Source organism: Podarcis tiliguerta, assembly GCF_965153285.1.
Source record: "Podarcis tiliguerta genome assembly, chromosome: Z".
In the NCBI taxonomy this organism is placed as follows: Eukaryota; Metazoa; Chordata; class Lepidosauria; order Squamata; family Lacertidae; genus Podarcis; species Podarcis tiliguerta.
The window spans coordinates 2,377,204-2,390,314 of record NC_139553.1 but is presented as its reverse complement, the minus strand read 5'-3'; the positions used below and the strand labels follow the sequence as shown (position 1 = coordinate 2,390,314).

General features: G+C 44.2%; 1 protein-coding gene across 4 annotated transcripts in view; it reads left to right on the top strand.

The window, feature by feature from the left end:
• Nucleotides 1-5,800, top strand: part of DAB2IP (DAB2 interacting protein) — a 312,170-nt gene extending 306,370 nt beyond the window's left edge. For 2 of the 4 annotated variants that reach the window (XM_083422907.1, XM_083422913.1), the window contains one exon: nt 4,837-5,787. In XM_083422907.1, coding sequence (XP_083279033.1) covers nt 4,837-4,870 — 34 coding nt within the window. In that variant the 3' untranslated portion in view covers nt 4,871-5,787. Of the gene's footprint in view, nt 1-4,836 lie in introns of all 4 variants that reach the window. The other 2 variants (XM_083422910.1, XM_083422915.1) reach the window with 2 other exon arrangements.
• Nucleotides 5,801-13,111: the final 7,311 nt, after the last annotated feature.

Genomic DNA, 13,111 nt, shown 5'->3' with positions numbered 1-13,111 from the left:
TAACCACCAAGAAAGGATTTCAAACACAGAGGACCTGCCTTTTACTGAGCCAAAGGGCTGGTGCATTTGGCCAGGGCTATTAACTCTTAATGGGCAGAGAAAGGTCATTCCAAACGCCTTCTGGTTTGCACACAGACCAGCTGCTTTGCCCCAAAGCAGTGGGCTCAGCTGGGCTCTGCTGGGTCTCTGGCAAAATCCAGTGGGAAGGAAGTGGAGAGAGAGAGAGAAGAGGAAGGGAGTGGAGCTGGTGTAGGGCAGAGGATTCACAGGCACTGACGCTGCTGATGGGAGAATTCTACAATTCTGACTGCTATCCTACACGGGAATCCTATGGAGGCATCTCGAAATGTGGGTTTCAGGAGTGCCTCAATCTGAATAAACTCTCTTTGGTGGGGGCTCGGTTACAGCTTCATTAGAACAAAGCCCAGCACGCCTGGAAATCTAAGTGGCACAGGCACAGCTCTGAGCTTTTGACAGCAGCGCTCTCTGCCAGCTGAGGCCTCCCTGCCTCCTTAGTCTCCAGGCCGGCTGCACGTCACATGGAGAGGAGTTGTCAGCAGGGAAGAATGAGACTCTGAGTTGCAAATCATTTTGACAGATCTAGGCAGGGAGTGGGGGGGGGGGAGAGAGAGAAGGGGTATGTTTGGGGAGAAAGGGGTGGCTGGAAGGAGAGAAGCAGGCAGAGTGTCAGGGGGAGGGTCTGCAGAGCCCTCCCAAGCCCCAGATTCATCAACATTAATCATGCTTTCCTAATTTCACTCGCTGAGATGTGCAATCCACTTCGTATGCATGAGAGCAAGTCTTTGCTGTCTGGGACACAGCGCTGCCACCACAGTCTGCCGTTCAAGGATGCGGTAGGAGAGCAGGGCTGCATTGCAAAGCGAGGTGCTGGCCCTGTTCTCCAGCTTGACATGATGTGGGGCTTGTGGGTTGTGTTATAATAATAATTTACTATTTATACCCTGCCCATCTGGCTGGGTTTCCCCAGCCACTCTGGGTGGCTTCCAACCAAATATTAAAAACAATACAGTGTCAGACATTAAAAACCTCCCTAAACAGGGCCACCTTCAGTTGTCTTTTAAAAGTTAGATAGTTGTTTATTGCCTTGACATCTGCTGGGAGGGCATTCCACAGGGCAGTCACCACCACCGAGAAGGCCCTCTGCCTGGTTCCCTGTAACCTCACTTCTCACTGCCTGGTCCTGGTTATAGCACTACATGGCCAGAGTGCGGCATGTGAGTATATCCCAAGGATTATGGGGGAGGGTGGTGTCCAGTTGAGTACGTGACCTCTCCCTTAGAGGATTATGGAGGAAGAAGATGAAGCAAAATGTCATTGAAATGGGGGAGAAAACCCTCACATGAAGTCTTGGGTTTGCAATTTTGGGAGAGGGAAGACTGTCTGCGGCGCTGGGGAGCGGGCAGGCTGGCGAGCCCCCTAGATCTAGAGGCCCTAGGCTTCAGCCTACTTAGCCTATACATAAATCCGGTCCTTCATGTGACCCCATTACACATTCTAAAGGATGGGAGGAGCAAGGAGATTGTGGGGGGCATTCTAGAAAATGTTTTCAGTAGCAAATGAAAGGGGCCATTCTAAAAACATCCTTGGAAACTAATGGGTGAAACATTCCAGAAAGAAATGTAAGGTGCTATGTATTCAGTGGTCTGTGTTTGCCTGAGCTTGAGCCTGGACTAAGGATTCTGATTCGACACATGATGTCCAATCACAGAACATTTCAGGATCTGGGAGTCTGCCATTGGCCCTTGAACTCTGAATCATGATTCGCAGCTTGGAACTTTAGCCAGCCAATCACATTGGGAGTGGGAGTGGCCCAGGCTTTCATGCATGTATATAAGCAGTTGCTTCGCCCCTGTTTCCCAGTTATGTAGTTCAATAAAGGTTCACTGTGTTTTGCCTCGTGGGAACCCACCTACACTTCAGGCATTAATTATGATTTTATTTCCAAATAAAAGATTGGATATTATTAGAATGAATGGATATTTTAGATTTGGAGAGCTACAGAAACTGGGGGCCTGCCTACCTTGGATATAACAAGGCTGAAGTCCACAGAGGCTTTAACAACAACATTTTCAGAATGCTCCTTATAAAGTATGGACCAAATATCAAACACATTTAGAACCACAAAACTCCATGGTGGCTGTCCCCGTTGGAAGCCTTGGCTATCAAAAAACTATATGTGGAGAGGAATTGGGCAACCTGTAGGCAATTATTGATGGAAATCAAGGCCAGTTAAAGTTGAAACCATTCGAGGAGATAAGGCATAATGTAACCAATTAGCTTCAGTATCATCAGTTAAAACAGTGTATTTAATTCAGATAGACAGAGATGATTTGGAAAGGAGGATTCTAAATTATACACAGTATTGGTAAAAAATAATAAGAAATTACTATCTAAAATTTATGACTTACTATTAGAATGGGACCTCAAAGAGGAGGAAGTAAAGGAGGTAATGGTCAAATGGGCCCAAGATATTGGCTATACAATTCAATTAGAACAGTGGGAGAGACTTTTTAATTCAGACATCAGGTTCGACACCTGTTACACCATCAAAGAGAATATGATGAAAATGTTTTATAGGTGGTACAGTGGTACCTCAGGTTAAGTACTTAATTCGTTCCGGAGGTCCGTTCTTAACCTGAAACTGTTCTTAACCTGAAGCACCACTTTAGCTAATGGGGCCTCCTGCTGCCGCCACGCCGCCGGAGCACGATTTCTGTTCTCATCCTGAAGCAAAGTTCTTAACCCGAGTAATATTTCTGGGTTAGTGGAGTCTGTAACCTGAAGCATATGTAACCCGAGGTACCACTGTATTTGACACTATCTAAACTTGCCAAGATCTATAAGTTAAAGTCCAATCTATGTTGGAAATGTGAGAAGCTTGAAGGGACAATGTTTCATGTTTGGTGAGGCTGCAATAAAATTAAGAAATTTTGGGGAAGTATTCACGAAGAGCTTAAAAAGATGTTTAAAATCTCCATAGAAAAAAAAACAGAGGCATATTTATTAGGGATATTGGGGAAATATATCCCACAGGAAAAGAAAATATTTTTTTTTTATATGGCACAGCCACCCCACCATATTAGTTATTGCCAGAAATTGGAAAGGAGTTATTATACCTACAAAAAAAAAAGATTGGATATGCAAACTAAATGAATTCATAGAATTTGCAAAGTTAACAGTAGCCATAAGACACCAGACAAATCGAAAACTAAAATCAGAATGGCAATGTTTTGAAGATTGTATGAAAAAACACTGTTCTAAAGTGAATATGTTGACATGCATGAACTAGGTATGTAAAGTATAAATGAAATTAATAAATAGTAAGGAATATATGAGAAGTAATATATAAAAGATGCAATGATAGATGAATTTCTAGGACTTAAGGTTGTCGAGTTGCAGTGGAGGGAAGTTATGGGTGTTGGAAGTTAGGGTATGTATGAAATGTGTCTTCTTTATTTGTCTGTTTTCTGTGTTTGTATGGATGTTTTAAATAAAAAACTTTCCAATAATAATAATAATAATTTATTATTTGTACCCCACTCATCTGGCTGGGTTTTCCGCAGTCACTCTGGGCGGCTTCCAACAAAGATTAAAAATACATTAAAACGTCACACATTAAAAACTTCCCTAAACAGGGCTGCCTTCAGATGTCTTCTAAATGTCAGGTAGTTGTTTTTCTCTTTGACATCTGATTGGAGGGCGTTCCACAGGGCAGGCGCCACTACCAAGAAGGCCCTCTTCTGGTTCCCTGTAACCTCACTTCTCACAATGAGGGAACCACCAGAAGGCTCTCAGCACTGGACCTCAGTGTCTGGGCAGAACGATGGGGGTGGAGACACTCCTTCAGGTATACAGGACCGAGGCTGTTTTGGACTTTAAAGGTCAGCACCAAGACTTTGAACTGTGCTGGGAAACATACTGGAAGCCAATGATTTTATATATGGTTTTCTTATGCTTTTTATGCTTGCTAGAAGCTGCCCAGAGTGGCTGGCGAAACCCAGCCAGATTGGCAGGATATAAATAATAAAGTTGTTGTTGTTGTGTGCATTGTAGAAACCTCAAAACAAGCGGAAAGGTACACAGTAAAGGAAATGTCCTACAAGCAAATTAAATTGTAGAAATACTCCCAGAAATAAAAACATTGTTAGAAATAAATTAAAGAAGCATACTGCAAAGAAATGAAGAGGACACCCCAGGGCCTAGAAGCAAATGGATGAAATGATTTCCCCCCTCCCCATCTAAATGGGAGGAGGCAGAGAGGTGCTGTTTTTGTTGGGTAATGAAGACAAATATCTTAACACTGAATTGCCATACCTATCTCCCACCACACAAACACCTTCCCCACTCAATTGACAGGGCCATTAGTGTAAATTATTAGTCAATTAGAGCAAGGATGTGGCCAAACAGAAAAGAGAAAGCTCAGGAGAGGCTTTTAAGATGCAAACACACCACACATTTTAATGCCCACCCACCCCGGAAACTGTAGTTTGTTAAGGGTGCTGGGAATTACAGCTCTGTCTGTGGAGATGACTTGCAGCTCCCTGGTTTCTTTAGGGGAAGACATGTCATGTATGGTGAGTCAATGTGGGTGCAGAGAGGTCTGGGGCACAATCCTGAGATGGAGATTGTGCAGAGATGGTTTTCACAATGTAGCACGTGAGTTGCTTAGACAGGGAAGTGAGGGAGGTGGGTCAACCTGTGGCCCTCCAGCTGTTTGGGATTACATCTTCCATTATCCCCAACCATGGCTATGTCAGATGGGGTTGGCAGAAGCTGAAATCCAACACCAGGTTCCCTGTCTCTGTTTTACACCAGGATAACCTACTTGAGTGGCATGAACTGGCACTGAATCAAAATTATCCAGCCCTGGAAGCTGTCTGTGGACAAACGCCGGCTCCCTCGGCCAGTAAAGCGAGATGAGCACCACAACCCCAGAGTCGTCCGCAACTGGACTTAACGGTCAGGAGTACCTTTACCTTTACCTAACAGCAACTGTATTAAACTTTGCAAAGGGGGTCCCTTGTTTTGTTTTGTTTTGTTTTTTTGGCGCACAAGGAAAAGATGCAAGGATTGTACGCTGAAAGAAAATTATATGAAAATGATGTGCCGATGGTATCTCCTACTAAGTTATCTAAAATGTATAGAGCAAGCTCCAATATTTGTTGGAAGTGTAAAGAAAAGGAGGGTACCTTTTATCATATGTAGCGGTCATGTAAGATACCAAAATCTTTTTGGGAAATGATATACAATGAATTGAAAAAAAAATGTTTAAGATAACATTTGTCAAAAAATCCCCAGGAAGCTGTTGGGAATTACAGCTTCCTCATGGCGTGTTCATGAGGTGGCAGAGATAGCCAAAAGACCAGAAAAGACTGTTTATGTATGTGACAACAGCTGCAAGGATGCTACTAGCCCAAAGATGCAAAGAACCAACAGTTCAGACTAGGTAAGAATGGCAAGCCAAACTGCTGGACTGTGCTGAAATGGCAAAACTGACCGGGAGACTCAGGAATCAAGAAGATAATGAAGGGGGGAAATTCATAACTTACATTGGAGACCATTGTAAACAAATAAAAAAGTTAGCTGGATTTTAACTTGTAAAGAAACAAAAGATATGGATAATTTAGAGAGATGAAAACTGTGAAGAATGTAATGATATGTAGTTTTAGAAAAATTATTTTAAGAACCCATGCAGGGGAAGTCACGAGATTTAGAAATTTTTTCTCTTTGTTATTTTAAATTTGTTCTTGTAAAAACTAATAAAAACATTTCAAAAAAAGGAAAAGGAAAGGAAAAGATGCAAGGAGTCTCTATTTCCTTTCAAGAGATGCAGCATTGCAGTCTGATGGAAACAGGAAAAAGCAAACCCTGAAATACAAGGGCATAACTATGTGTTCACCTTTCCCTGCACCCTTCTTTGTGATGTTGAAGGTCAGTGCCGGATTCAAGGTGGTGCAGGCGGGTCCCCCCCCCCCCGGGAGCCGAGGTTTTGCAAGGTTGTGAAGATCCATAACGAAGAAGATCCATTTGGGGCACCAAATTTTGACACCTTATAAGGCTTCCATATTGTGAAAGATTACCCAAGTCTGCCTTTGTTGAAAGTCCATTGAGCAGAGGCACCAACTTCTCAAAAACGTTGTGAAGGCCCAATGCAATGTCATGATGTCATGCATGCAACATCATGCAGAGCTGAATGTGGCGGCAGCCTGGCCTCAGGGGCCCCTGTCCCCACCCCCACCCCCTGCCATGGAAGGGAAAGACAGGAGAAGCCTCCACCCAGCCAGTGGCGGCAGCATCAGCAGGAGTCACCGAGCACTGAGCCATACCACAGCTAGCTCCATGTTCACCCTCTGAATCATGGGGCGGCCCTAGGAAAACATGGGGGGTCTCCCTGGGAGTTGGTGCCTATGCCATGGAGTCAGCCATTTTGGGGAAGGGCAGAGCGCAAGCAGGAAGCCTCAGCTGTAGCCCCCAATAGCATGGGCAGAGACTCCCACTTGAAACCTGGACAGCCCCTGCCAGCCAGTGTGGCCAACAGTGAACTAGACAGAGCTGTGGTCTGACTTGGTAGCAAGACAGTTTCCTATGTCAACATCTTGCTAGGCTGTTCGGTCATCTGGAAGGTGTTGGGGGGGGAGGGTGGAACCATAATCATTCATCATTGCTCTCAGCATGTAGGATCCTGTCCTGGGGTGACTGGAAATAGGTTGGCTGCTAATATCCAACAGGCAGGCTGCCAGCCCCAGGCCCCAAAGCCAATTGGAAAAAAAGACATGAAGTCTAGGGGCTGGTGCTGCCTAGCCTAGCTGGAATCCAGATGTCGCTCTGTTTACTGCCTGCGCCTGACTCCATTATGATCAAAGCAGTATGTGGTCCAATCCTACAACTCCCGGGAAAGATGTCTCTCCTCGATGCATCTTTACTCCTGGATCATTGATCTCTGTCCAGAAGAGAGGAGACATCTGCCAGTGTGTGTGTGTGTGTGTGTGTGTGTGTGTGTGTGTAGGTAGGTAGTTTTCTGCATACAGTGGTACCTCCACACTGGGAGCCAGTGTGGTGTAGTGGTTCAGAGCGGTGGACTCGTAATCTGGTGAACTGGGTTCGCTTCCCCGCTCCTCCACATGCAGCTGCTGGGTGACCTTGGGCCAGTCACACTTCTCTGAAGTCTCTCAGCCCCACTCACCTCACAGAGTGTTTGTTGTGGGGAGGAAGGGAAAGGAGAATGTTACCCGCTTTGAGACTCCTTAGGGTAGTGATAAAGCAGGATATCAAATCCAAACTCCTCTTCTTCTTCGGGTTACAGACGCTTCAGTTTACAGACGCTTCAGGTTACAGACGCTTCAGGTTACAGACTCCGCTAACCCAGAAATAGTACCTCGGGTTAAGAACTTTGCTTCAGGATGAGAACAGAAATCGTGCTCCGGCGGTGCGGTGGCAGCAGGAGGCCCCATTAGCTAAAGTGGTGCTTCAGGTTAAGAACAGTTTCAGGTTAAGAACGGACCTCCGGAAAAAATTAAGTACTTAACCTGAGGTACCACTGTATTAGGCAGAAGGACCAAAGGTCTGTGGGCTTCTCACCTCCTCTTGAAGACGAACGAAAGCTAAGAGCCCCTCTTACCCCACCACCCTTCACCCCCACATCTCTCAGGTGCTGCTGGAGGTGGGGTGTTAACTGGATGGCCCTGGCCTGCGCCATGCAAGGGAAGGAATGAGAAGTGGCACCGCAACAGCATTCCACTTCACTTTGATTTATCACAGTGACATTTCCCACACCAATCCCGTATTCTCCCTCAAGCACCACTGTTGCCAGGCAGAAGAGACCGTGGAGCAAAAAAGAGGGTTGCAGAAGGCAAGGTGGGGAGCAAGGCCTGGAAGAGGAAACATCCAGGGCTACCCTCACCTCACCAGTTGCCAGAATGAGGCCATTCCCAGGGGGAAGAAGTGGTTGTCTTTTCTGGCCTCGTAAGAACCAAATCCTGGCCCAGCTGTAATGACTGCTAGTCAGTTTCTGGGAAGTTCGTGGCCAGGTGGGGATTTGAACCTGTTCTCCCAGGTCATAGTCTGCTGACACTCTAACCACCACATCACAGTGGCTCTTAGAAATCAAGTGCCCTCAAGGGGGATATTTCAAACTCTTCAGTCCATGGAAAGTGTTTTTAACACACCTTTTCTGCTTCACAGTGGATTAAGCCCCAAGCTCCTCTGTGGAATTCTAACCGCCCCCTGGCGAATTTAGAATGGTTTAATAATTGTTTTCAACCTAATTAAAGCCGAGTTAATAAAGCCATCTGTAAAGCAGGCCCTACTGTGGCGTGTTCATGAGGTGGCAGAGATAGCCAACTGGCGTTGGTGGAGAGAGCTACCTCTCAATCCCAGCTGTGTCTTTTAACCATAGGAAACATTTTCACAAAGAATAATAGAATCACTGAAATGCAGAGTTGGAAGTATGTGGGGAGGGTAGCTATAGATCACCCATCATTAATAAAAGACTTTGCTGGATCCCTGTATCTAAAGCACAGGGCTAAACACACTATTCAGTATGAGACCCCATTCACAAAAGATGTAGTGTCAGTGAAGTGTTCGGAATATAGGCTGTTGGGCCTTTTTAATATCCACTGACAGAGCTTAATGTTCCTATACGTCTCACAATGAACAGACCACACCATTATTAAGTTTAAATGCTTTACTTACAAACTCCAAAGGCCAGGTTCATGTGTTATTCCATGCAGCAGCAAGAACACAGGCAGAAAATTCTTGGGTTACAAAATACAGAAATGTACTTCTGAGCACGTGGTCTGGGCTTGAAGAGATCAAGCCCAGGTGTGTTGCATGGTCAGCTTCACGTGGAAGAGAGTAAAGGAAGAAGCTTCACTTTCTCCTTCACTGGAGGTGACGGGTGTGACCTGAGAGTGGAATACAGCTCTGTGGCCTTAACCCCTTTATTCATTAACGAGCCCTAAGCTTGCCAGTTATATTTGACTGCAAATTCCCAAATTCTTCCTAATGTTTAGTCAGGGTCCCCTTATTTGCCATATGAATCCAGTGCATAAAGGCCAACCCACCACAAAACGAGGCCACCGTGGAAGAACCCATCAGTTCACGGTTGAGTAGAAGGCAAATTTAATGCATTCCAGGGTGTTTGTAGAATGTACATTCTATTTCTTGCTCTTGATGCTAAGAAATTGTATTCTATTCCCCATGCTTTCGGGTCTTCTTGGTGGTGGCACCCGCCCTGTGGAATGCCCTCCCATCAGATGTCAAAGAGATAAACAACTACTTGACATTTAGAAGACATCTGAAGGCAGCCTGTTTAGGGAAGTTTGTAATGTGTGACATTTTAATGTATTTTTAATCTTTGTTGGAAGCCACCCAGAGTGGCTGGGAAGACCCAGCCAGATGGGTGGGGTACAAATAATAAATTTACTATTACTACTACTACTACTACTACTACTATTATGATGATGATGATATTCTTGGTCAATAGGTTAAATGTTAAGGAACCCATTATCATCAGGCCAGTTTCACAGGAGATTAAGAGAACGTTTGCACACATACTGAATTGTGCTGTGAAAAGTGTGGGTTTGAAGATTTAAAGTGAAACAGCAAAAGCTGAAAAAACTCAAACTTCTGTCTTGAACATGAAATTTTTACCTCCTAGGCCGAGTGCTTTCGATTTGCCAGCATTTTCTCAATTAATCTGCTCCTGGCATTTGTCAAATGTGACAATGTGTCCGAACTTGTCATATACTACCTGCCATTGGATGTCTTTTATTAAATGCTGCCCAGGACTAATACCATTGTGTGTTGTCTGTCAAATACAGCCAGTTATCAACTGTCAAGCCTCACTAAGTCCTGCATTCGAGTGTCAAAAAACAGATTAGCAAACGTTATAGTGAGCATTTAAGGAAATACATTTTAAGAATATATGAAACGAGATTTTGGGAAGAATAAATGGGTTGGGGGCTCTTCTCATGTAGCTCTTAAGAAGCAGCTCCGAGGCTACTCTTGCGCTGAAGATGCCAGAAATACTGCAGACAAGAAATCAAACATCCATTCCAGTCAACGTCGTTTCCAGAGACTTTCACAGAACTGGGTGTCTGTCCTCTGCATTTCAAACATGAAATTAATCTGAAATTCTGGGCCCAGGAAGTGCTGCCTTAGGCAATTTGTATATATTTTTGCAAAATGAGCAAACTATAAATTAGGTGAAACAGGTTTTGCTCGTCACAGAAAGGCAGAAAATGTCCCACCTTCAGCTGCTGAAAATATTTGCAGCTCCGGCTTCTGCAATTTCAACATGCACTGCTCACCCACATATTAATATTCATGGGGACTAGAGACTAGCTTTCTCCCCAAAATGAAAGCCAAAGCCCTCCCCGCCCCCCAAGAAACCAGCTTGAGAACCACTGTCCTAGATTAGCTTTCACCATGTGCCCTCCACATGTTTTGGATGACAGCTCCCATCAGCCCCAGTCAGCCATACAGGAAAATGACGTACAATAATCCAGCTCTTACCAAATGCTTAGGAGCTGGTTCAGTGCAACCCTAAACCAACCCTCCTGACAACGCAGGGGGTCTGTCTTCAAGTGTCCAGGCCCAAGAGAGCTCTGGGCCTTTAAAAAGCTGGGTGGAAGGCGGAAGGCAAGCAACTGTGCTTATTTTCCTGCCACAGCATCACCATGTCATGAGACGTTTTGCTGGCAGAAATTCTCACCACCATTTTTAAAGGCATCGGAACGCCTGGATGCCAGGCAGCAGCCAAAGCTTTATTTCTTGTATTCTCCTCCCCTTCCTCTGACACAGCAAAATGTGCCTCCCTCTACTCATGCTTACAGGTACCAATTAGCTAGCTGATCCAATTACAGTAATTGCCAATATATATATCATATGCCGTACTTTGCACAAATGCCTGCTAATTTCTTGGTGGGCTCTGCAGCTGTGCTTGCACAATCTGCAATATAGAACATGGGACCCTCCTCCCAGACAGCAGGTAGAGAGGCCTGAAGCCCAACAGGCAAAAATCCAACAGGTACATCTTAAGAACTTCTGGGAGATGATTTATAATGAAATGAAAAAGGTATTTAAATATACCTTCTTGAAGAAACCAGAGGCCTTTCTCCTGGGCATGGTTGGCCAATTGGTGTCAAAGAAAGACAGAACTTTTTTTATGTATGCCACAACAGCAGCAAGAATACTTATCGCAAAGTATTGGAAGACACAAGATCTACCCACCCGGGAAGAATGGCAGATGAAGCTGATGGACTACATGGAATTGGCGGAAATGACTGGCAGAATCCGAGACCAGGGAGAAGAGTCGGTGGAAGAAGATTGGAAAAAATCAAAGTATATTTACAGAAATACTACAAAATTAATGAATGTTAGAAGAATGCTGGAATGAAGTTATATGGTTTTAGCAGAAATGTTATAAAGAATTAAGCAAAAACTGATTGTTAATGGGCCAAAGTGGAAAATTTAAAGTTAGATTGTGTTAGGATAAATTGTAGAACAAAAAATTGAGAAAGATGGAAAGGATTTGCTGAATTAGCATTTGAACTAGAATACAAAAATGGGAGGTGTGAGGACGTCGATGAAACAAGTAAATGAAAGGTAAAGATATGGAAATATTGGATGTGTTTTTAAATGTTTTTGTTTTTCTTGTTGTTTTGATGTACTGTGTTTTTTTCTTTTTATTTTTATTTTTGATGTATTGTTTGTTAAATTTTTTATTGTTTCTTTTCCTTTTTTTCTGTAACTATTAAACTTCTAATAAACATTATTTTTTTTAAAAAAAAATCCAACAGGTACATCTTTTCCTAGCATCATCATCATCATCATCATAATTATATTATTTATGCCCCGCCCATCTGGCTGGGCTTCCCCAGCCACTCTGGGCGGCTTCCAAAAAATATTAAAATACTGTAATACATCAAACATGGAAAGCATGGAAAGTAGTGGGGGGGATGCATTTGGGGTCCCCCCCCAGCTGTAAAACAGGAACAGAGCCTGGAAAGAGAACAAGGGGCACCTGAAGGGCTGTCCTATGGGGGACAGAGAAAGCTTGTTTTCTGCTGCTCTGGAGTGGGGGGACGGGACGCGAACCAGTGGATCCGAATGACAACAACGGCGATTCCGACTAAACCTTAGGAAGACCTTCCTGATGATAGGAGCTGTTCGGCAGTGGAGTGGACTCCCTCGGGAAGGGGTGGGTACTCCTTGGTTGGCTGTTTTTAAACTCTACAATTCTGGGATTCAGGTGGAACTTGAAAAATTAGAATATTGTGGAGACTGACTCATGACAAGGAAAGCGAGATCTGCTTCTACTTCTCAAGGGGTCCAATCTTGCTCGATTTGCAATCCTTGTTTTGCTGGTTTCCTTGAATATTCTAATTTTCTGAGATGTTAATTTGGGGTTTTCATCAGCTGTACGCCATGATCATCGCAATGATGACAAATCAAGGCTTGACATATCTTGCTTTGTGCGTCATGAGTCTATCTTGTATATTAGTTTCATCTTTGAAGTTGAATTACTAAAATAAAGGAACTTTTCCACGATATTCTAATTTTTCGAGTTTCACCTGTATGTCTCTTACTTCTATGGATTACTAGATTTCATCTAGCACACTCTGCATCTTCATGGAGGCGGAGGTGGCGGGGTAGGGGGGGTGGTCACAATGAAACAAATCAGTTTGGGGGGGTGTGGGAGGTTCCCAAATACACAACAATGGCTTTAAGTCCAATTATGAAAGGATCAGTGCAGTCTTAATCCAGCTGCAGAGTCTTCAAATTATTTTAATTAAGAATATGCTGAAGCAATAAGCCATCCAAAGTGGAGAGTCTCATATGGGGAGGTGGGGTGGGCAAGCTGGGTGGCAGTCAATAGCTTTGGCTAACTAATATTCCCACGTACTGCTCACTTCAACACAAGCACTGGCTATGCTTGTTGGGGCTGATGGGAGTTGTAGTTCAGCAACATCTGGAGGCTACAGGTTTCTACACTTGGCCTGGGCCTTCAAAGAGTCCACATCTGGCTCACAAATAATAGAATTGGAAGAGTTGGAAGGGACTACTAAAAGTCATCTAGCCCAACCCC